The 24,627-nt window shown below is 46.6% G+C and overlaps 1 protein-coding gene across 4 annotated transcripts; it reads right to left on the minus strand.

Moving 5' to 3' along the window:
• Positions 1-507: 507 nt before the first annotated feature.
• Positions 508-24,410, minus strand: LOC114866289 (uncharacterized). Of its 4 annotated transcripts, none has more exons than XM_055512647.1 (6): positions 24,140-24,410; positions 22,952-23,168; positions 22,348-22,846; positions 21,257-21,397; positions 20,133-20,275; positions 508-657 (listed from the first exon to the last, which is right to left on the minus strand). In XM_055512647.1, the coding sequence occupies exons 1-6, from the start codon at positions 24,328-24,330 to the stop codon at positions 625-627; spliced, it is 1,224 nt and encodes a 407-aa protein (XP_055368622.1). In that variant the 5' UTR covers positions 24,331-24,410; the 3' UTR covers positions 508-624. The 4 variants fall into 4 exon arrangements, with proteins under 4 accessions (XP_055368622.1, XP_029023899.1, XP_029023898.1 ...); XM_029168066.3 differs by lacking the exon at positions 508-657 and adding an exon at positions 19,711-20,028; XM_029168065.3 differs by lacking the exon at positions 508-657 and adding an exon at positions 19,711-20,039.
• Between the last annotated feature and the right edge of the window lie 217 nt (positions 24,411-24,627).

Here is a 24,627-nt window from a genome sequence, read left to right on the forward strand (position 1 = left end):
ATTTCCCATCTGCTCCTCTGATATCTCAACACTCTTCATGTGCCACTTCCCGGCGTCAACCTTCCCTGATTAAAGCGCTAAATACCCAGATACAACAAACTCCTCCGATGTCCTGAGGCAAAGCGCTGTAGCTGACAGCTGAGAGGCAGCAGAGGCTGTTTCAGCTGACACTGATTAGCCCGACGTTTCCTCACTGTATGTTTGCTTTATTACTATAAATATCAGACAAATCAACACTCGGTGTGTGTCTATCCTCAATCTGCTGTCATGTCACGAGATGCACTGCTTTTCGACTTGAAATTACATCTTGGTGAGACGGCGAAGTTTCCTGGTTATTAACTTATTTTGAAGCAGGATGCAAGTAAAACTGAAGCTCAATTAACAGGTAATTCATTTAATTGTACCTTCATCATTTTATGTGTTTGTGGAATAAAAATCCAGTCGCATGAAGCTGGAGCCTTTCCGTTGATTACGCGCTGTCGTCGTAGCATCATCCTCTCTCCTCAGCAGTCGCCGTGACGACATGGGAGCAGCGTACGATCACCCCCTCTCTGTTTTTACCCGCCTCCCCCTTTGTTTGCTTTAACGTTCCCCTTTGTTTGGCACCTGTGTCTCCAATATGACTCACTCCTGGCTGAAACCGGCAGATGATGCTGACTGTCAAAGAGGGGAGGAAGGCAAATGTAGAATTTGAAAGCAGGAAACGGCACGACTCAGCAAATGTGGGAAAAGGGACACATGGAAAGAAAAAAAAATGGGACCCCAAGAGGAAGAACTGTGGCTTTTGGGAAAAACAATAATATATTAATACAGGCACGTGTCAGTACAATTTTAATGAAATATTTAGGCTATAATGACATCAGGGAAGAGATGCTGAACAAATCTGAAATTTATTATCTTATAGAAACCTTAGAGAATGATACGTTTGGAGCAACAAGTGGTGGGGAAGTGTGCACTAACATCGCAAAGTGCATTCATTCATTCATTCAAAACAAAATCTGAAAGAGAAGATGAGGAAACTGTTAAATAAAAAGAGAGCATCTAACCACAAACCACTCCTCTCGGAGTTCACCTCCTTCCACCGCACAGTATAACTGTCACGGAGCATCAGAGGCAGTCAGGTGTGAAGGACTGTTTGGTATCACAGCTTGAGAGGGAGCCAAATCCTTCAAGGCGAAACCTACTCCCCAGAGAAGGCGCTTTGGATCCAGCGACTGCCGGATGAATCTGAAACCTGGTGGTTTCAGCCAGTCCCGATGCAGCAATCCTAAAATAAGCGTGTGGCTCGATTCTGTATATATTCTGTTATATTTCCATCCATGATTTATTAGGGGGAAGCAACATGTGCAGAAACATATGCCGCTGATGAAAAGTGGGTAAAACAAACTTAGTCCACAACACACGGCAGCTCGGCCTCAGCCCGTGTGGGCGTTCACAGAAAACAGCCAGCACAACTTCCTTTAAAAATTCAGGAACGCACGCGCAGCTCCTTCAGCCGCGAGGCGTAAAAACTCTACCCCGGTAAAAAAGTGAATGTCGGTCAGGAGAACAGCGTGTGTGGGAAATTTAGAGTCGGTTGACAGATTGTGTTGAGGTGGGATCCTAAGTGTTAGAGAAACACCCACAAGCACGGCAGCAGCAGCTACACCAGGTCTTACGCAACCACTTAAATCGCCTGCTTTCATTTGGCAACAATGAAAATATTATTTTGCAGCTGTTGTAGCTGTGAATATAAAAATCTGTGAATTAATTTTATGTCTTTAGAGACATAGAATTAGTGTTTAATACAAAACTGCATGCTCATTATTTTATCCATTATATATGTGTGTTTAGCTTTAAATCATCCACGCATAAGAATCTGGAAAAGCAACAGTCTGACGCGTCGTCTGGCAGCGCGACACCGGAACGAGGACGGTTGAAGGCTTCATTTTTGTCCTCGCGCTTTCGAGAGACGTTGCGGCGCTAATAAGAGCGCGGGGCCATTAAAATGCAATTTGGGCCGTGTTCAGTGCGAGCGGCGCGGAGGAGTGAACAGATTAGCCGCCCGCTCCGCGGCGGGAACGAGCGTGTGTGTGTGTGTGTGTGTGTGTGTGTGTGTGTGTGTGTGTGTGTGTGTGTGTGTGTGTGTGTGTGTGTGTGTGTGTGTGTGTGTGTGTGTGTGTGTGTACGCGCGCGCGTCCGGGCGCCAGCGTGAATTATTGATTTCTGACGGCCATTTATTTTTTGGGGGGGTCATTCTCTGCTCATTGACCTCTGTGTAATTACCTTTGGGATGACTGGGAGTGTTATTTAAGCTCATGACACCCTGATCTTGTTTACCTCCCCTCCAAGTGTTAGAATTGCAATAAATGAGCTAATAATAGACTCTAAACACCATTAGTTGGATACACTTTCCCTCCATATGTCATCGTCAAATGAACTGCAGGCACCTGTAGCGCGTTCCTTTGTTTTGCTGCATAACCTTACGCTAACTGGGGGGATTTACTGCAGCAGAACCAGGGCCGAGGATTCACGAGTTCGATCAAGCGAACGCCGGCAGCCGGTCGTCGGAGCTGCCGTTCGTAATTATGACAGATGCCGTTTAAATAATTCATTCCTGTTCCCGCAGCATTAAAACGTGCCATCAGAACTAATCTCACATCAATGCCTCCGTGAGTAAATCCTGCGTACGTGCAAGCGGGGCCTTCACAGGGTTTTTAAACTTGTTTACTCCTCCATTAATAATGATGTTTTTGCAAATAGATAATGTATAAATGCAGCTTTTGGACAACTCGTCTATTTGTAAATACTTTCAGGAGCCATTTGCGAGGATGCCGCCGCCTGTTTTATGCCATTCAAGGTATATGATACCTGCCAGATGAGAGAGGCAACACTCAGCTGATGCACCGCTCGCGCTCCCTGTGGGAATATTTAGTCTGTGGAAACAAATACATTCAGGGCGGTTGGTTCGTTGCTTGAAGTGATATAACTCAGCTGCGCCGGAGCACAGGAAGCTAAGGTGTGCCTGCACTGTGTAACAGTCCCTCCGCGAGTCTTCCGACCGACTAATAAATTTTGTGTATTGTTCATCCGGATACGAAGATGTGACATTTAGAGAATACTAATTGCTTTGCCTGGGTTCCCAGTCATATTTAGCTATTAAATTACAGTCTTTCATCATTAGCTCTGCCAGCCAATTAAAATGCAAATATCACTGACTCTATCCAAAACACGGGGGTAGCCAGTGATTTGTTCTTAATATGTTTTCATTCATATTGATAGCATCTTTTCATAGCGGTAAAAAGACAAATGTGTATACGCAGGAGTGAATAGACTCACACACGGAGTCGTATTTGAATAAATGGCTAGAAATTACTTCCTGGAGGAGAGTGAAGTGATATTATATTATTATTATTATTATAACTACAAATATCCACATGCTGCAGTATCAAAATTAACATGTGAGTGTCTGAGTGAATATGAGCCAGAGGCCCAGCTGTTAGTCAGAGCAGCAGCTGTGTCACCAGCGGCGACTACTCAGCTAAATGGAACAATAAGCACACGGGAAATTGAGAAATAATTCATCTAAAAGTAGTTTTAGTATAATTTACTAGTATCCACCAAATTCCACAAGTTCTTTGTTGATCGTGATCATATTTTGTCATTGTGTGTCATTATTATATTGTTCTTATAAAATTAAAATAGTTAAATTACTGCCTCAGTGAATATGCGTTAGCGAGAACTCAGACCTTCTTTCAATATAATGTATGATTTAAAATATAAAATGATATAAGTATGTTTAACATTTAAAATTCGATCAAATATCAATCACAAAACAGAAACATTTTGCCAAGCGGGAACGCAGGATGGTTTGTATTTGCTAAAGGTCACACAATCGCTGTTTTACATGGATGTAAAGTAGAGTAGAAAAATATAGTGTTATGTTTTTAATATATATATTTTTTTTCGGGCACTAAATCAGTGCAATTTTAACATCAGACATTCTTGTTGCCAAGTAGCGGCTACAGTGAACATTTAAACCTCCTCATAATGATGATGTCCCCATAAATAGAGTTACGGCAGCATCCTCGGTTACTGTGTGTTTGGATCAGAATGTGGAAGGTCTGCGGCTGCTTCATGGACGTGAAGAACATACGTGGATGTCTCACTACACACACTACAGCACATGCACTGAGCCTTTACCGCTCCCTGTCTTCTCTTATACCTGCTCACTCCACACGCGCCCATATGTTCTGATCTCTGCCAGGAGCGAAGCAAGCGAAGGAACGCCCGCCTGGGTTCCTTAAAGGGCACGCGGGTCGCGACAGCGCCGCACTTTACTACGTGTGCGTCCCCTTTGGGTGATGAAGGAGTCGGCGAGAGCCAGGAGCTGACACAAGTTTAAAAGCCGCAGAGGATGTGCACCCACACACACACACACACACACACACACACACACACACACACTCACACACACACACACACATCCTTGTACTCCCTTGGAAGTGAGGACTCCCCATTGACATAATGCTTTCCCTAACCCCTCACCCTAACACTAACCATCACATCTAAAGGCCGACGTCTAACCTTTGCTCTAATCCGAACCAAAACTTAATTCTAATCTCAGCCCTACAATCACATCTTAACCCTCAAACAGGCTCTTCAAATTTGTGAGGCCCAGCCATAGGGCCCCACAAGTGGCCATAGGGCCCCACTTTGGTAGTAAAACAAGTTCTTTAGGCTGCACTTCGGTGGAAGTGCAAGGACACACACATGCGTTTGATCATTGTAGGTGAACTACATCATTTTTTATTATGTATATACCGCCTTCCACTAGGGGTTTCATGCTTCTTGCCTCTTGCATGTCCTCAGACCCATGTACTGTATCTGCATGTGAAGTATGTACCGTAACAAGCTGAAACAAAATACTGTATATGTTTAGCAAACCTTAACTTTAAAATCATTTAACCAAGTACAGTATTAGTATTCATCCAAAAGGAAAACATTTTAATTCCCATTCTGTTAAAGGTGATTAAAACCAATAGCAAACAGATAATTGACCTTAAAGTGCCTTTAAGGGAAGCTTATGCCTGTTACTTCATAATAAAAGACTTGTTTGTATTTGAGGCATTAGTTTAGGTCTTATTCTAAACAGGCAATAATGAGCAGTGCTCCTGTTCCGCATTAATATGTTGCATGTGTGCACGGCTGCACGAGGCTCTACCTCAGCACTCTCTGCTGATGGATGGTCGTTTTCATCGGCTGCCTCGCGCTTAATGAACCCCGCCATCCGTGTCTTAATTGAATGCTTTTCATGCTTTTATGTTCTGCATTATCCAATCAAGTCTCATCGCCCCGTCCATCCGTCCTCCGTCTCCTCTAAATAAAGGCTCTGGCGCCAGTGCCGCACCGACCAACGCAAACACGAGGAGGGAACACGATGCTAACATGCATAAACAGTAAAAAAAAAAAAAAAAAAAAAAGAACAGGACACACCCGCAACTAAAATGCGGACTTTTCTTTCAACTTCTTCGCTGGTGTTTTTGGGAGCACAGCCCTTTAAAACTATCAGCAGGTTCATGCTCAAGCTGGAAATGTCAGGCTTTTAAGGCATAGGCCTCATTAAGTAATCTATAGTAGTCTTTCAATACACACACACACACACATACACACACACACACACACACACACACACACACACACACACGGCCTCCAAGTACCGACAGCTATTGGAGCCCGAGCATCCTCCCTGCAGTGACACTGCTGCACTGCCTTCTTTCCTTTTTTGTTGTTTGGCCCCTTTTTGTTTCCCACTTCCCCCCGAGGCCAACGGAGCTGTGAATCCTCCTCGTGCACAGTGTGCGCACGGGCATCCGGAATCATACATCGCCCTGGCTGCACCGAGACGCTGAGTGACTGGACGACATTCAGCCCTATTGATCTGCATGTGATCTCACAAATGGCGTGGCTCTTTACTGTCAGTGTTGGGGCTCCGGTCATTGCTTACTCTGACAAATAAAAGGAGTCTAATGGTCGTTAGCCATTACTGTCCCCTTAAGGAGCCAGACTAGTTGAGGACAGAACACAAATGTACAACTTTATAACATCACTGTCACCATATGAATTTAAAAATCAATAAAATATGCAAAATCGTGAACGAATGCATCAATTATGATGGTAGTTTAAGGTTCTAAATTAACATTAGCCCAGTGTCCCCATCAAACCGATCAATTACTTGTCAGTACTTAACCAGGCCACCAATTGGAGGCATTAGCTGTAATCGCTTTTAAAAGGCTCTTGTAATCTGTGTATTAACTGCAGGACCTGTCATCTAACATACATCGGCGCCTAATTGAAGTGATTATTATGCACTATGTATTCAGAAACAAATCATAGCTAAAAGCTTTTCACATGCTCAAAGGGCCAGACTGCATGACAATAAAACAGGTGAGAGATGAGACAGACAGGTTGTTTTAAGGTCTTGATCAGGGTAAGAGCAGGAAATACTGTAAGAAAACCTGTTAAGACTGAGGAAGCCAATAACAACACAACAGCACTAATAACGCGACACAGCTTGTTAGCCGACTGATGTGAAATTAATATCGTTCTCGTTGGCAAATTACTTTACAAATTGCAAATAAATGTACAGAAAGTAATCATCCAGTGGAACTGCTGCACCAGAAGCTAAAACAAACACAGTCCAGCGGCTGCGAAGCAACAAGGACGTACGAGGTTTTAAACACAGATCATCCATCGTACGATGGAGTTTAAAAATACAGGCCGACAAATAAATTGGCAAAAAAGCTGGCAAAGCAATGCATACAGAAGCAATTCCACCTCCTCCACCCTTCACTGATGATGTGCTAGTTTGGACCAGAAATAGTATAGTTTCGTATAAAACTGAACTTTATGTCCAAACACAAGTCTATGGCTGTAGCATGTTGAACTGAAGACGACTGAGGTCATGATACAGTGAGTTTCCCTCATTCCCTGATCTTTCTTAGAAGGCATCAGCACTGCAGGGTTCTAGGCTGAACTGCTGCAAGGTATCTGAACAATTAATGACCTTCAGCACTGCAAACCCAACCTGATAGATAGCGGGCCTTCAGATAAAGGAAGCGCCGCTCAGGGACCGGGCCTGAATGTACGGTACACGCAGGGACCGGAGCCAGGTTCTCCAAAAGTTCCCTCAGAAGTGGAAGGAAAAGCTCCTTCAGAGCAAACAGGAGAAATAAAACGCTGTAATACAATTAGATTCATATTGTAGTGTAGCTATCACTCATGGATTTACATCAAATCATGAAATTTTAAGTGATATAACATTATTGTACTTATGGAATCTGCTAGGCTAAAGTTAACACAAAGGACAGAAAATCACCTTGACCTTATTCATACAGTAGTGTAGTTATTTGTATCACAGTGAAAGGAAAATTTAAAGCACGCGCAGACTGTGTGAATCAGAAAACGTCTCAGCCTCCGAATCCCGTGACCTGAGAAACCTTCACGTGCCGCCTTTATGACTCTGGCAGTGATGCATATGTGCCTCTGATGACATCACAGGATAAACATTAATGAAGCTATAGGGTGAGGATGCAACTTTTTTTGATTATGAGCTTGTAAAAACACAATCACTGACTGATTGGCTGCATTCATTTGCATCAGATCGTCCCTAATAAAGTGGTCCGCGTGTCTGTATTTGTCGGGTTGCATTTGCAGGTTAGATTTACACTCGTTCCTGCGTCTGAGCTTGGAAAGCAGTAAGAAAGAACCCAGATTTTATTAGGAGCCTGTCAAATTTTCCAGTATATGTCTCCACGATGTGAAGGACAACATCAAGGCCAACTGTGTTATATTGTGTTTGTACTTGTAAGACATGAATTACTCTATAAGCTCTCTGGAAATTAATATAGCCTTTTCCAAATATTAACTCTGAATATCCAGATTTTTTTTTTAATTTCCATCACAACTACATTAACTGATGAAATAATCATCAAATTGAATCAAATTTATAGAGCTGCAGAACAGAGTCTTCTAATATTTTGCCAACTGCAATTTTAATTTGTTTTCACTCACACCAGTGTAGAGAATCTTCTCTGTGTGGCTGGTGCCAGGGGAGCAGACTCAACTCTAACTCAACTGCACAAACAAACAAACAAACACACACAAAAGGCTTTTGGAGTTAAATGCTGTTTTTGTTGTTGAGGATGAAGCGGGAGGACGTGGGCCCGCCGGCGTTTAAGGCTGCGACCCCAGCGGCCGAGCGGCTCGGCCCGACTTGGGGATCCTCCCGTGTGCTGCATTAACAGCTGCTGCCACCATTAGCCCCTCAAACGCCGTTGTGTTTGCAGCGCGCCTTTCATTCTGCGTGGCGCATGAATATTCATGAGGAATTTGCATTGATCGTTCAGCGTGGGTGTTTTGAGACGAATACGAGACCGGCCAAAAAAGCACACGAGTTAATTGTGATTTATAAGAGAAGTTTATATATAAGATTGTAACTTGAAGTTGTCACAGTCTCTCGGGTGAATTCAAACGTTGCATGAATCCTAAAAGATGTGGTAAAGGATAGTTTTGAAAGTACAGATAAAAATATAGACTTATATTTCAGACTGATCCCTGACAGTTAAATAAAATACCTCTCTTTAATGTACACTGTACTGCTGCTCAATTAGTAGCATATGATAAATGAAACACAAAGAAGCCAATATGAATATTGACGCAAAAGCATCAGATACTATTACACGCATCAGCTTGATATGAATTCAGCAAAAATAATATTGCCTAATTGCGCTGACTCACATCAATATTTATTTTGATGAGATTTAAAACCTCAATACCAGTCTGAGAGAAAACATTAGAGTAACAGCTGATATCACCCAATCTGAAAAGTAAAGTGCAGCACGAGGCTCTGACGATTAGTCAAGAACAGGTGTTTGATATCAGCTAATGCAGTTTAGTCACATGGTGTCAGTTTCACAGCTTCTGGAGCTTTTTTCTACTTGTAAAATGACAAAGGATTTACAGTAGGAGGAGTTACAGACATGTGGGGGGGGGGGGGCAACACTGCATTCAAATGCTTAAAATTACAGATAACCACTAGATGGATTAATAATGTGATATAAATTGATGTTCTAGCATGCCTCTGTTTGTTCCAGCTTCTCATTGATCCCCTTCACCTGAAGCCTCCGAGCACAGGGAGGAGGGAGAACGGAGCGTCTCTAATTTCAATCAAAGGTGCTGGAATGAGCCCAGCGTGCCAGTCAAGACCGAGCCCGCCTATAAATCAATGACCTCTGAGCCTTCATAAATTTCCAAATTGATTGGTTGCCTCATTGAGCATTACCCCGCATTAGCCAATCAAACGCCTCCGCCAGTAAACAAACTCACCGTGAAGACGCATCCTGGGAAGTTCGGTTCCGGATGAGGCGCCAGCGATGTGAAGAAAATATATAAACTGAGATCCTCCTTGGAAGAGAATTTCAAATCATAAGAGTACTTAATATTTCACTGGCTTGATGAAATATGCATTGTACCCCAGAATGGAGGAAAAATGCAATGATTTGGATGCATTATGTATGAGAAGGTCCGCTGGCGAAAATGACACTGCACTGTTGAATAATCACCATTTCACTATCACCGCAGCACAATGAGATTCTGTTATTACTACGCATCGCTCAATTCATTTGCAAAGTCTCTATAGTTTGCATTTTAGCCTATTATTTACATGCACACATGCAGAGGCCGCTTAATGAAGTAAGGCACAGGCTGGATGCGGTTCCCCGCATGTGACCCACATGATGAAGCTCTTTGCGGTTCAGCCCCATAGGAAGTGAAGAATACAAAAATAGGTGTTTACACAGAATTTCTTCCATTTAAAGTAGATTCTTTGCACCAAAGTGGCCACATGACGCTCAGTGGCATCTGTATAGTTGGGTAGGTTCTTCTTAAATAGCTGCTGCCTGGTTCTGAGCCACTGGACCGAGCTCACTCCCAAAAGCATCTTAACCCAAACATATCTGATTGTCTCAGGAATTGATGTGTCCCTAGAGCGTCTTTCCTCCCACATTCTCACAGGAAACCAAGAGGGAGAACGCTTCCTTCTTGCTTTTCTTAAATGTTCACTATATTCTTCTCGCTGACATATCTTCAGTTTATTAATATTTATAGTTCGTGCCTTCGTAATTTACCGTGTGTTCATAAACAGGCGTTCTATAGGAACTGCTGACAGCGTGACATTCAAATAAATGACGCGTAGCCCTCGAGATGCAGACTCTGCTTGGTTTGACTGTTATTTGACTGACAGGTAAATACATCAAAATTTACTTTACTTTACCTGTAAATTACAACTCATGAAAGCAGCCTCCTGACAGCTTATTTCAATCTGTAGGCTTAGACAAACGTCTATCCTGGGAATGTGTCTAAAGGGACCAGTTCCCCGACGTTGGACTCCTCAGACGCTCAGATTAAAGAGCTCACTCAAACCCGAGGCCTCGGAGTGAACCTCCTCAACGCTGGCAAAGTATCAATCGTGCATTTGGTCCATGATTACTTGGCACGATACTCTGTGAACGCACCTACTTAGACGCATTCCGTTTAAGACAGAGCAGGTGGTTTGTGAGACAAAAGTCACTTTCGAACTCATGGAAGTGGTGTGAAAAGAGGCAGTGAAAAAAGCAGCCCCTCTCAAAAGCAGAGTGTATATATTCAACCTGAGCGATATGAGAGATTAAAACATGCAAATAATAGAAACACTTAATAACCACGAGGGCTCTAAGGAAACATAGAAAGCACTGAATGCATAAAAGCCTTGGCAAACACTACACTGGTTTTTCGACAGGAACTTAAACACAACACACACACAAAAAAATGTCTGGCTCTCAGCCACCTCCCTAAATATCATTCAGAGACAGCCTCATTCCAGCCGTCCCCGAATGCCAGCATTTACATGTGTTATTTCCCAGTTAGCCTCCTTGTATTTGCTCATTTATTAAGGCTGATTTGTTGCAAATATATTTCGGTGCCGCTCGGGCTCGGGGAGTCTGGCCTGTGGAGGGATGAGGTCACAAAATCCAAGTTTCAAAGGAACCCGACATCAGAAGCATCAGATATCAGAGTTTCACATCATAAAGATACTAGGATGATTTGAGTTCTTAAGCTGTGACTAGCGCACAGTTAATTGAGGTGGGTTTTGCATTGTTTAACGGAAGCGACTGCGTGCCTTTGTCTCAGATGTGATGCGTGATGGACAGGCACTTCTGAGGAGCTGCGTCCAGCCCGCCTTATTACTGGTTTCACTTTCAAGGAGAATGAGACGCCATCATAAAAAGGACGCTTCACCCCCTCCCCCTCTTCTGTCAAACACTGGAGAGACAATTTTCCTGAAGTAACAATCACATGATCGCTCTCGGCCGACAAAGCAATCTTCCATCTATTTTGAATTAATCCATCTAAAACTGGAGCTCGACAAAAGGGCTCCGCTTTTGGTCCTCCTTCTGCTTCGGAGCTGCTTCTTTCTGGTCCTAACAATTCCAGATGGGTCACTGATTGTTCTCACTGGTCCCAGTTCGCACACCTGTTGAAACGGCGCCCCTCGCCCTGAGGTAACGGCTGAGCGTGGGCTCGGACGCGTCCGTGTGCAGCGCTGATACATCAGCCGATCCGTCTAATACTGCGCGTGCATCCGTCTGCGTCGCTCTGTTTTTCCCGTGTCCACAACAATGAAATTCAAATAACACATCAAGGCGAGCGAGCGTTTCAAGCATTTGGATGCTGTTTGAATGACAGCAAAATATTGGCCTGGCAGTGATATGCCTTTTATGCCATCACTCTGACGGTCAGCAAAAAAAAGAATCCCTTTCTTCACTTTCTTTTCTCCGCTTCCTCACAGACGCCGGGCCCACACTGTTTCTCACAGGGTCTGTTGCCAAAACCCGAATATTTCCAGTGAAAGCAAGCGGCAGAAATAAAACCACGGTTCGACTAAATGTTCTATGTTTGTATCCACGGCGTATGTCAGAGGAGGCATGAAAAAGCTCCCCTCATTCCAATGAACTCATACACCCAGGATAATTAATGACCTCCAGTACGTGTGAAAGTATGGAAACGCAAGTGGAATGCTCTGATCTGATCTGATAGAAACCACCGCAGAGATGGAGTCATGCACACGGTGCAGAAGAACGGGGAAATAAAGGGAGGGTGCACGAGTCAGAGTCGGAGTCAGAGTCAAAGTCAGGTGGCTGAAAGGAGTAACGAGGAGAAAGAGAAGAAATGTTCTAATGTCTATAAAGAGCACGTGCCTCCTTTTTGTCCCACAATGGCACCGCTGACCCGTGAAACGCATCGGACCCCACCCCTCGTGCCTGACACAGATCGGGCCGATCCTCGCCCTCTCCGTCGGCTGCGGAGTCCCGGTTATCGAGGCCCGGCGCACAAAAGGGAGGCGGGGAGAAAATGACATTTGAAAGTCTGAGAAAATGCAGCGACACAAAGGCGGTGGCTGATGAAAAGCGCTGTGGCGTTCGAGGGGGAAAGGGGTTCTGCTGTTTCATTTCGAAGATGTGTTTTTGTTCTCGGCCTTTGATGCAACTCAAAAGAACCTCACTTGATGTCAGGAAACAGATTTCCTACTTTCCCATGAACACCCCACTGCTGGAACCAAGGCTGCTGCAAAAACTAAGCTTGTATAAAAACAATCAGTTGGACATTTGCCTCTTGGCCTGTTTCCTCCTCCTTTCTCCTTAAGTAGCACTTTGTTTTATGTAACAGTGCGTTTACTACCTTTGGATGACGGATCAGAACGCTTAAAGGGATTCATTCACCTGCAGCGTGTCCAGTTGTACTTCAAGTCTCTGCCATAGTGCTGTTTTACACATCTGGCATCTTCTCCAAGCACAGAGCTTTTCAAGGGCTTCCGGAGTAGTCGGTTTCGCCTTGCGATGATGACAAAGCTTTTCCAGAATTATTATATATGCCTCAACAAAAAGTCAAGTGCTGTGTGTTAAATTTCTTTCGCCTTCAGCTTCCTGTTTAGCTGCATACGATGCTAGTGATGTCATGCACACACGGCACGTGTCCTTCACTATAGTTACTGTGCGTTTGCAATTTGAATTTTCAAGGAAAAACGGCAGATACCGACCTTCACGATCAGGTACACACTATACTGTAGTTCCAAAGATGATACTGGTATATTTTCATTTTTCAGAATAAATGTAGTAACTGAATAAGCAGATGATCTTTGGACATTGATTCAGCCTTGAGGTCCTTAAATTGAAAGGAGTGCTTTGCATTCAAAAATTCAGTAAAGCATCAACTTCATAACATCATTGAGCAGCAGGAGACAGGCTGCATCACCCACGGTGTCCTGCTCATGACCTACTATTATTACTAACACAATTTAATGTACAATGCCATGCAGAGCGGAGGAAGACCTCTGTTGTTGCTTTAAATCCTTCACCACGGTGAGTTACGGCTTTGCCTTGGAAACAGCTTTTCCAAATGTGGGTTCATGAGGATTTGGCCACAACTGAAAGAAGCAGCACCTTCAGAGTAATAATGTGAAAATTAGCTGGTGCAGCTCCTTGAACCATCCCAGTTTCAATAAGGTTTAAATTAGCAAATAGCAGGAGTCTGATGCCAAGCCGGAGTCATGATGACAGCAGGCATGGAGCAAATCTACAAGGGAAGAGGAGCTAAATTGCTGAGGACCCCGTTGTCTGACTTTTACTTGCATTCCAAGCAGCTGGTGAGTTTCAGCCAAAGCGTAAAAGCTATTTAGACCCTTTTCGGCTTCAGCAAGATCAACTTGGAGACACGGTACCAATGTTCCCGTGGAGTTCAGAGTGCTCGGCTCTGTGTTTGAACGCAACGGAGCACGTGTTCTGTGGAACCACAAACACATGAAGCCTTTTGTGCTGGTCTACAACGACGCAGAAAAGAATTGTGGGTAATGGCACGAGCCCTGGGCGGCGGCGTCTGGCTCAGGTTCAACCATTGGGAAGTCGCTGGTCATTCTGACTGGACTCTGTGGCAGATATGAGGGAGCAATGTAAACAAACCAAAAAGTAGCTCGTCGGCGCCCGAACAGAACTTTTCAGCATGCAGACTGCAGCTCTCTGTTTAAGATAACCTAGATCGGTGCATCAGATAAACACAGAATGTTTTGGAATAATCTATTAAGCATCCCGCCTCCCTGTCTTCTTCCTCTCCTCCACTATTTCCTCTCATCCACCTCATCGTCTCCTCTTCATCTCCAGGGCGGGAGGCGTTCCACATCGCTCATCCGCGCGCCGCGGGGCGCGTGTTTACTCATTTATTATGTCAAGACTTGAGGAGCAACGCCGTCACCCTCTCTCTCCCACTAAGCCACCACATCAAGGGACCACGCGCTCCGCCGAGGAACGACGCAGCCCGTCCGTCTTATTTATAGGAAACGAAGCACGGCGACGTCACTTCAGGATCAGGTGGGAAACCCTCTGACTGTGTCTGTGGACCGCATCCACTGTGGAACCGGAAGTCCTCCTAAAACGCAGCCGTTCACGTCCATCAGTGCTCTGGTTCAACTCGGCAATGGCGCCATGTAAGTTTAAAGAGCTTTGTTAAATATTAATAATGGGTTTCATCGACTCAGTGAAGTCTCACCAGAACGAGGCTCATTTCTGCCTGACTACAAAAGAGCGGCGCGCGGAGGGGAACGTGTCCTTTGAGCGGCGATTAGGCCGACGCGTTTGAAGCCCCGGCGCCCACCGCCGCTCGCCGCACCAGGTGAGCGGGGTTCAGCTTCCATCAGACGTCCATTCCCACCGACCAGACGTGTGAGGCATCGCAGGCAGACGCTGAACAGACTCTCCGCGGATCGGCTTCTCGACGCGCTGTAGTTACAGGTTATGAATATAAATGGCTACGAGTCATGATTTAGAGCACAATCAGCGCGGCGCCTTTGAAGTGGAGGCTCCACGCCGCCGCGTACACAGGGCAGACAATAAGCTGACGCGGAGAGACGCACTCAGTGAGTGTGAGAGACACAAATGAGAGTAAGACGTGTGGTTTTTAAAGGAATGGCTTGAATGAAGACACTGAGAGGACTTTGACCTCTGACCTCTGACGCAACAGCACAGCCGCCAGGTGATGTGATCACTGCCTTTAAGGTGCGTCCAGTACGGGAGCTGGTGTTACGCCAACACACAGCTGGTCAGGGCTTTGCAGAGACTCTGTTCCTTATGAAAGGTCATTCAGGCATGCTGCATACTGTACATGGCATCTTACAGAATGACACAGCTGTCCCCCGACTGTAGTAAGGCCTAGAACGGCTGCCTCACCCTGCGACCACAGCGTTAGCTTGGCATTTCATGATTAGCGAATAGGGCCAACAGTGCAAGTGGGAGCATGCCTGATAAATTTCATCATTTACCCTCCATGGAAATGAATAGCTCCCATATTCTGTTGGTGTGACGATGCATGACTGTGAGATTTGTTCCACACAGAGGGCTGGTGGTGGCACCCAGAAATGTATCCATGCATCCAAAATGGAACGCTCAAAGGACAAAGGAAGTGTGGACCGGCTCTATGGGAACACTTCACAACCATCAAACATTAATGTGGCCTTACGGAACCCTTCAACCGGTTCCCCCCATGCAGAATGTATGGTCTTTAAAGTAGAAAACGATGTATATATGGTGCAGGAGCCGCCTGATGCGGAGCTCTGTCGTTTCGCCTTCCCTGGTGACTTATTATTAAAGACGCCCGGCCTTCTCCTCAATTAGGACAGCACAGACACAACATGTGGCAGCATGAAATTCACTGTGACACCGTCGACTTCCAGCGCCAGCAAAGTGAAAGGGGGAAAATAGAGTAAGCGTTGGGCTGCGGGGATAAAATATGATGGAGACGAAAATGTACGGAGTGGGAGGAAAGATGAGGAATGATCCCTGATTGTGCTTGTCTTATGAGGGGCATCCATCAGAAATGACACCCGCACAAATAAAACCCTTCCCCCTCATATTCAATTATATAGCATGGAGCCATTTTTTCCACACAAGTGCACACGCCCATGCATAGACACAGAACAAAACAACAACACATCTGGCTCACATGTGTGCGATAGCGTCTAACGCGACTCATATTTGGCTCCGCGCTCGCTCCCCGGCGATTGTTGAATATCTACTGTGGAAGATTTATGGCGCGGCGACAGCGCATTTCTGCGCTATATAAACCGACAGTTTCACGGGATAAAATAAGAATCAGCGCGGAGCCGAGTGGCACAGACTCCCACTTAAATTACAGCCGAGCGTAAATCCGGCCGCCGCCGAACTCGAGGCGCGAGTGAGAGGAGGAGGAGGCTGTCGACGGCCTCACCTGCAGGAGAGGGAAACGGGGCGACCGGGTTCTAGGGGCGCGGGTGGTGGTCCAAAACCCTGCAGGAGCCGACGAGATTGAGCAAATCATTGGGAGATGCAGTATTAACAACTGATTGAAGGATGGAGAGAGAGAGGGAGAGAGCGAGAAAGAGAGAGAGAGAGAGAGAGTCAAGTGGAGAAAAAGACAGATGAAGAATATGCCTCAGGATGTGAAAGAGGGAATCGATGCTTAACTAGTTTGTAAGCCAAGAAAGTGTCAATGAGGAGGACTGAGGTATTCCTCTGCAGATAAACTGTCTGACCAGGTTGGGCAGCTTAGCCTTGGTAAACCGAATAAATAAGTGAAGGGATGCGTTCAGGGGAGCCACAGTAGAGGAATGCAGCGAAGTTTACAGGACAATCAGCAGCTGCTCAGACATTAAGATGAAAAAATGCCAACATTAGCTGCTTTTTTGTGTTACTTAATTGGTAAAACACTTGCTGGACCTCGATTCAGACTATTAACCAAAAGTACACAACTGGCAGTAAGATTAACAGGCAAATGATAAAATGAGCACTATGATGAATCCCTGCGGATGCTGAGCAGTCAAACTCTGTGACAGACACGCTTTTAATTACTAAAACGTAACCACCACACAGTAATCAGCGCGTTTTCCAGTGTGCGGCTCATCACAAACGCGCGTTTGTGACACGTTGGGACAAGTTTCACGTCTTCTATTTGACTTAAACCCTGAATTCAGGTAAAGACCTTGGTTAAGTGGCCCAGCTGGACACCCCGTGATTTGGAGGAAATCTATTCTCCGGCCCCTGGTTGAGCAAAATACTTAGTGCCTAGTGTTTTAGAGAAAAGCAATAGATACCTGAAGAAGACTTATGAAAGAACAAGAGAAAAACAAAGTCAAAAGGAAACAGATAGCGGATGTTTGATCTCCACAGGAATCCGGTCTACTGACAAAAGCAACAGGTATCAGTCAGGTCCACGCGTCTGTCGCCAATCCTGCATGAAACGAGTTCAATAAACCTTAAGAAAATCAGCGCAGTGAGGAACGACTTCCTGTCTCTTCAGGCGCGCATCGACGCATTAAGATACTGGAGTTCAATCATTCCTGTTAAACGGTAATCGTCTGCATTGTGTTTTGATGAGCTGTAAATCATAGCAACGATACAGTCCGCGCCAGCTAATGAATGCAGGGACCGGGTGGACGGCAGTGAATACAGGTAATTCATCATGAAGCTAAGCGGCGTGGTGATAATAGCGGCGCCGCGTCGTGCGTTGCTTTGCGGCTCAGGACTAAACTGTAAACGATGCCAGGCGCTCGCGCATCGCACCGTCCTCCGTCTCCGAGCGTCTGAAAATGCCAGGGCGTGGGCGTGGGGTCGATCCGAAACAGAGTGCGGGCTGGAGAGTGAGCTCCGAACGCCAAAAACATCAAGACTTGGCAGGTGGTTCTGGAACCATGAGTAACGAAGATTCTGCTCATATTTAGCTTTAGAGCGGCGAGGATCTTATTGTTAACCGTCTATATTTAGACGTCTGTATATCGCTATTTTTTGCTTTGATACATATTTGACTTTGTTGCCTAGTTACAAGTCGTGCGGCGTTTTTTCGCTTCAAAGATGAAACAGGTCCAATAAGAAGCGCAAACACGCGGGACGGACGAGGCCAAGCGGCCAAACTGCGGGACGAGGAGGTGAAGCAGGAGCGCGTGCGTTCCCGCCGCCTTTATTTCTTCGGCTTTCCGTCTCCGCCCTGTCGCCCTCATTTTGCCGCGTGTGAAGTAGACGCGCGTGGATCCGCGCAGGCAGGCAGGCGCGCGCAGAGAAAGGCCACCTGCCGGGCAATAACAACAGACCTGTTGCCTAGCAACAGCTAGAGACGGGCTTAGCTGGGAGAGAAAACTTTAGCCTCCCGCCCCCCATGCCCCGCCCCCTTCCTCCTCCCCCACATCCTCCCAAACACTGACGGAGCAACACACTGAAATGTTTTCTACGTCTTCCAGCACTTCGGTTCTGACGTAGTTCACATTCTGATCCATCCTCGTGTGCGTGACGCGAACCTCTTCCTACCTGTCCTTTCTCTCTCTCTCTCTCTCTCTGCTGTAAAACTTTAATAGCAGAATATTTGGGTTATGGGCAGGTAGTTGCCGCTGAGTCAGAGCCGGGACGCGCATGCGTGGGAGAGAAACAAAGTCGGAGCGAACGATTTTCGGCTTCTGAAATAGATCTCATAACTTTTTCACACTCTCTATAAACATTTACTTCATCTCCGCATCAGCTGTTTTGCTGCCAAGGATGAAACTTTTATAACGTCCCCCCCCCGTCGCCGTGGCGTATTTTACCCCCCCCCCCTCCTCTCGGTCGCGCATCTCATTGGAAGCTGACACGGTGGGCACCCCAGCGTCGCCGCCTCCACCCAGGGAGAACAGGCATCCAGCAATTATCCCGCGGCATCGGAAGCGCCGAGGCCGAAAGGCCGGACGCCAGAGTGCAGCACCGCCGTCGCCTCCGCCGCTGCACGCGGTCAAGAGGAAGCGCAGCCCAAATTTAAATAGGTCAAAGATGGAAGGGGCAAAGCGAGGAAAGATCAGGGGGAGGAGGAGGAGGGGGGGATGCAGAGGTGTAAAGATATGCTGCGCTGTTACTTACAAACAAAAATATTCCTGCAGACCTTACTGCCACACGCACGCACGCACGCACACACACACACACACAATCAAGAGAAATGCCAAAAATGAAATGTTGGAAAGTGAAGGAACATAAACCATCAGCCACATTCATTTGTTGGACAGAGGACACTTCTTGGAAAGACCTAAAGCTGGTACAATATGTATTGTATAGCTTCAGAGACAATGTTAATGAAAAACATTTTGTGCTTGATGAGTACTGTGAACGGTGTGAACTGCATGTTATTAAGCCTTGATTCCTCATATTTGAAAGAAGAAAATGACAGTATGTGACTGTAAAGATGAAGATAGCAAATAAACATCATCATTTTCATCAGACGTTACCAGACAGACTGGAGGAAATATCTTTCATTCAGTTTGGATGGAAAATAAGTCAGAACCATGTTCTTTGAGAATAACTGCCACAATGTACAGTGACATCACTGTGAAACCGTTAAACATCAAATGACAAAGTTAATACAGTAGGTCATTAGGCTCAATTACGTCTCAGTACAGTATGTGTCAGAGAAATGCAGGCTCCATGTTGGAGCTGCTTATTGTGGTTGACTGAGAGGTGCTCAGACCGTGAGCATCCTCCTCATACATGCACTCTGAATATGCTAGTAAGTACCACTTCGCCTTGTTGAACGTGTTACTCCAGTATCCTAGAGACCACGAGGGCGGCAAACTGTTTTTCACTGCACGGGAGAAAAAAAAACCCACAAAGTGTTTGCTTTCAGGAAATTAGCCGTAGCTGTTAAAATCTTTTTTTATTGGACGACATAATAAACCGACAAAATAAACCGATATGCAATTCACAGCCGAATCGACACATCCGCCGGGCGCAGACGACTTAACAAACACATGCAGCGCAGTTCTAATAACTTCCAAGGACACGCTACAAGTACAAATACTGTATGTGATAGACGGTTTAGCAGCAGCTGTGTTTTGAAATGTTTCAGAAAGGTTTTAATTCTTCTTCGTTGGTTTTTCTATGGCTCAGTGAGAGGCTGACAGGAAGGAGCCGTCGCCGCCTGGAGAAGCACTGTCGTAGTGAGAGCTGGGTTTAACAGACACAGCATATGAAGCTGAGATTGATGCTAAAACAGGCTGCAGGTGCACGCGGCTGTTTACTGACCTGCTGGGATGGAGGGTAAACAAGTCTGACGAACCGGTTGGGGTCACGACATGAACCGGCCTCCAGAGGACCGACTCCCCGAGCCGGAGCCTGACAGCCGATGAACGACGGAGCCCCTTTGTTGGTGGCGCTCTGATTGACAGCTGTGAAAGGACACGGAAGCTAATCGAACCTCTGATAATGCATTTGGTTATGTGCGCCGGGAGAGTTGTCCCCTTCAACACGGGGATTTACATACACTTAACTAGAGCTCGAGGACACGTCTGTGTGATGTAACGCCGCTTGCATCACAGCATCAAACACAACCGCTAGCTCGTCTCGTGCGCCGGCCCGTCCTAGCGCACACGCGCCACCAATCAGGAATCAAACACACAACGGCGAGCGCAGCCTCGACCCAATTTAGACTTTCCCTCCGCACGCAGTCCTAGAGAAGCTGCTCCTCCACGGAGGCGACTGACTGGATCATTACATGTGGGTGACGGTAAATAGTGAATCTGGAAACACGCAGAACTCTGTGATGTCAACATGCATGTGATCAGCATGAATGTAAGGGGCCCAGTACAAAACTAAAAGCCTGTTGTCGTGCAGTATAGGAAGAAAATAATCTGAAGTAAAACGTCTTTCATTTCATTTTTCTGTAGGTTGCTGCTCTATAACTGGCCCAAAAGTTGTTTTTAAACTGTCATATTCATTTCAGCCCAAACGCTGCCAGAAACCTGTCACTGTCGCGCTTGGTAAAAAGGCCCAGGCTAACGAACGTCACACACAGTAACACTACCGCCGACGTAGAACAAACCACCAATCATTTCGACCGCAGCCTCGTTACAGCGGGATGAAAAACAAAAGAATCACAATTCATTTGACAAAGATACTGTATATTGATGCTTCTAAAATTTGACACGCAGAACCTCTGGTCTGCTGAGAGGAACCGCTGCGGCCTTCAGCTTAGCGCGCCCTGCAAAATTAATGTGCCCAAGCAGTGATGATCGTGTTGAATTCTTCATGTGGACCACCATGAAACATAACACCCACCTGACCCCTGCGCGCACACACACACACACACACACACACACACACACACACACACACACGCTTTGGATAAAGTTGCCAAAGGATAAACTTACCTTTGGCTCTGTTAATGGTAACTAGCTGCTGAAAGCTACAAGGTCTGGCTCTCTCCTGAGGGGCAGCTGCTTGCTTCATGCCTGCTTTGGCAGCGCAGGCCCAGGACCTGGCATTAACGCCTGCGCCATCTGCACCTGCAACTGCAATATGCAGAGCAAAGGGGGAGGGGGGGGGGTTACAAGGATTACTGCTATATCCATTTTACACGCACGCCGTCTCGTCGGGACTGCGTCATGTTAAGTGAGAGGCACGGGGTGAGCTCGGTAGAACCCCGTTTATAACCGTCACGCAGATATTTGCAGCCGTCCTCCCTGAGGGGATCAACAAAGAGCCACCGAATCAACGGGACGCAGGGTGAATTCTATCACATCAGCAGCGCGCTGGTGGCGTGCCAGCGCTGTGGCTCACACGTGCACGTTTGTTGAGCAGAGCGGCCCTCACCTGCTAGGAAGCCGAGGGAATTCTGCACCGAATGTACCGCGACCGAATCCCACAACGGTGCATTTTCTGTAACGTGTGTTGTCGAGTCCCTAGAAGAGCACAAATACCGTACGACCCCGACTGTGACGCTCGGGGGGGTACATACAGTACTGTACGAGCCTCACACTTCCCACCAAAATTAAGGCCGAGCGCTTAAGTTGTTGTTGACTAAACTCTTATCTGTGTCCACTGTTCTGCTGTGCACCGGCGTGGACGGCCCGCCGTGTAATTCACTCTGCCACTGCACTATAATCCCCTCATTACGGAAACGTCTTCCCACTGACTCATCCAGCTGGGGAAGAACTTCGCTGATGCAGGGACGCAGCAGACGGAGAGATGCAAAGCGTGCATTTTGGGAGGGGGGGGGGTGCATATAACTCAGATCAAGAAATTGGTCAGAAGTTTGGTAAAGTGAGAGAAAGCATTAATCATACGTTTTAGGGTAGAGATGTTTGAGTGAGTAATTAGCATATTTAAATCATAACGAGAGACACACCTTAAGAGCTAATGCTTTGGGAGCCAAAGGTTCGAGGGCTCAGCTCAGATTTCTGATCTCTGACACAGATGGAGGAAACCTCGTGAGGCCCATTTCTCACCCGGCTCTCCTTACCAGCCTTGGCCTCCTGGCCATCATTTGGTCGTTGAATAATCTCTCTTTCCCCCACAGCGTCTCTGCTTTTGGGATTCCCACCGTGCCGCTCGCCCAGCGCTAAAGGTCTCGTCGGGGGCTGCAGAGCTGGGAAGTCAGCCAGCAGGTCATATGGTCCCCGCTGCGTCCGGGCTGCCGGTGGTGCGAAGGTTTTGGAAGCTGCCCGAGGTGCTTCTGCTCCGCCTTGGACGGACGCCGGAGCGCTAGCCAGCGTGTCAGCGGGGGGGTTGTGTGGGCGGATTGGAAGGGGAATCTCCCACTGGCCGTGCAGCTTCCCTGAGGCCGGGGGCCCGGTGGGGTGTGGTAGAAGTCCACGCCCCGCGGTGGACAGCGGAGGAAAGTCACTCTGATTGTGTTCGTCCACGCTCTGGTACCTTTCACCAGATGGGTCATAATGATTGATTGACTGGCTTCTGGATTCATGAACCCAAATCTTCCCGTTCTGTTGTTCACCTTTGTCCTGATGTGACAGGGGATTTTACAACACAGGTAATAAATAATATGTTATTTATTAACACTAAGAAGCACTAAAGCTAAGTAGTGGTAAGTCATCCTCCACGCTCACCAGATCTCCTTTCCCCTCTGTCTCTTCCTTACTGAGCTTCATCTTTTCCTCCATCGCTGGACTCGTTGCCCGTGCAGACCTGGCAACGCAGGGACGCCCGCGGCCTGAGCCTTGAGGGCAGGGAAGGGTGAACTCGGTGCAGTAGCGTTGCTGCACCCCCTCCTCGCACTGCGCGTTCTCACTCCAGTCGTTTGTATGTCTCTGCTGCTCATCGGCCCTAGAAAGGAGGGAGTAGGACGTGTAGGAGTGCGGTGGGGTTAATGCACAACACACCCTCACCCCGCCGCCACTGCCACCGCGAGGTTAACTTGCTCATGCAGCCTATGAACGACGTACAGTCGGCCCAGAGGTCAACTGGCTGCCACTGTATACCGCATGACTCACTAGCATTTCATTGCCGTGTTCAACTGAACCTTTCCTTGAACCCAACATCTTGCCCGATAGACGATGAAACGCCGACTCCATCGCTCCCTATCCTGTGTTTGTGGCGAGGCGCCGGCTCCAAACCATGACTTTTTAATGAGGCTACTCTTTAGTCACCAGCCTGTCGACTGTCGAGCCCCGATGCGAAACAGACGGTCCGGTGAGGCCCAGGATGCTTATGATAACGGAGACGTCACGGACGCTCCGGGCGGCTGCCGAGCAGATGGTGTACATTACCATTATACAGTGGGTCTGTGACCGCACGGGAGCCCACCTGATCTCCAGCGCCATGGCAGGAGCAGAAACGGGCCAAACGTCTTATTCGTGCCTCTATCAGTTCATTTAGCAAACGCTCAAAACGTTTTCACTTTCAGCTAATGTTTGAATATAGAATGAGCCTATAGATGACTTGTAGATGTCTATGCCTATAGCGTTTCTTATTTCTTATTGGAAAATCCCAGAGCTAGTGACATAATGGCTGAACGAAAAAGTGAGTAATTATTCACGGATTATTGTTATGTTCATATTATTATATGAACATTTTTAGTGACATTACTGCTGAACACAAAGGACAAAACTCCTTCAACCAAGACTTTCACAAGCTAAAAAAATGTATTTACAGTTTCTTACAACAGTAAAATCAGACACTAGCTTAGAATCCTAGGCCAAGGTGAACGCGTTGGCTCGTTTAGCGTCAGCATTAAGCTCTTATAGCAGCACTATGGGACATTTAACTAGACGCTGGACCGGGACAGACCGTCTTACCGGTGCGTCCGCTTGTTGCCAGCAGCACCGTAACCTCTGCCGAGCCTCGCCTCGCACTTCTTTGCTCTCGCCCAGATGACTTTGCAAACACGGTCAAAGTCGTCGCACGGCACGTGCGGATGAATCCAGGTGGAGCGCGGGAACGGCACGAAGGCCGCGTGTCTCTGCCGCCGATGGTTTTCGCTGATCATTGTCAGTGTGATGTTCACACGCCTTGACGTGTCCTTTGTTACTCCTGTGTTTTTTTTAAATTTGAACCAACTTTTTTTTGAAGAAGAAGAAACAAGGAAACACCACGGCTGCCATGGCAACCAGTTCAAATTGCAACATTCCGACCACAGCGCTGGAGTCCTGCTAAGTTCAGTTTGGATCAAACCCTCGTTTTTAAATAATTATTGTTAATATAGCTAATGCTATTACCAATAAATAGACAGTAGTTGTTGTCCCGAATATATAATCTGCTTTAGTTAGTCTTTTATTTTCCCCGT

The sequence above is a fragment of the Betta splendens genome, chromosome 11, assembly GCF_900634795.4.
Source record: "Betta splendens chromosome 11, fBetSpl5.4, whole genome shotgun sequence".
Lineage (NCBI taxonomy): Eukaryota > Metazoa > Chordata > Actinopteri > Anabantiformes > Osphronemidae > Betta > Betta splendens.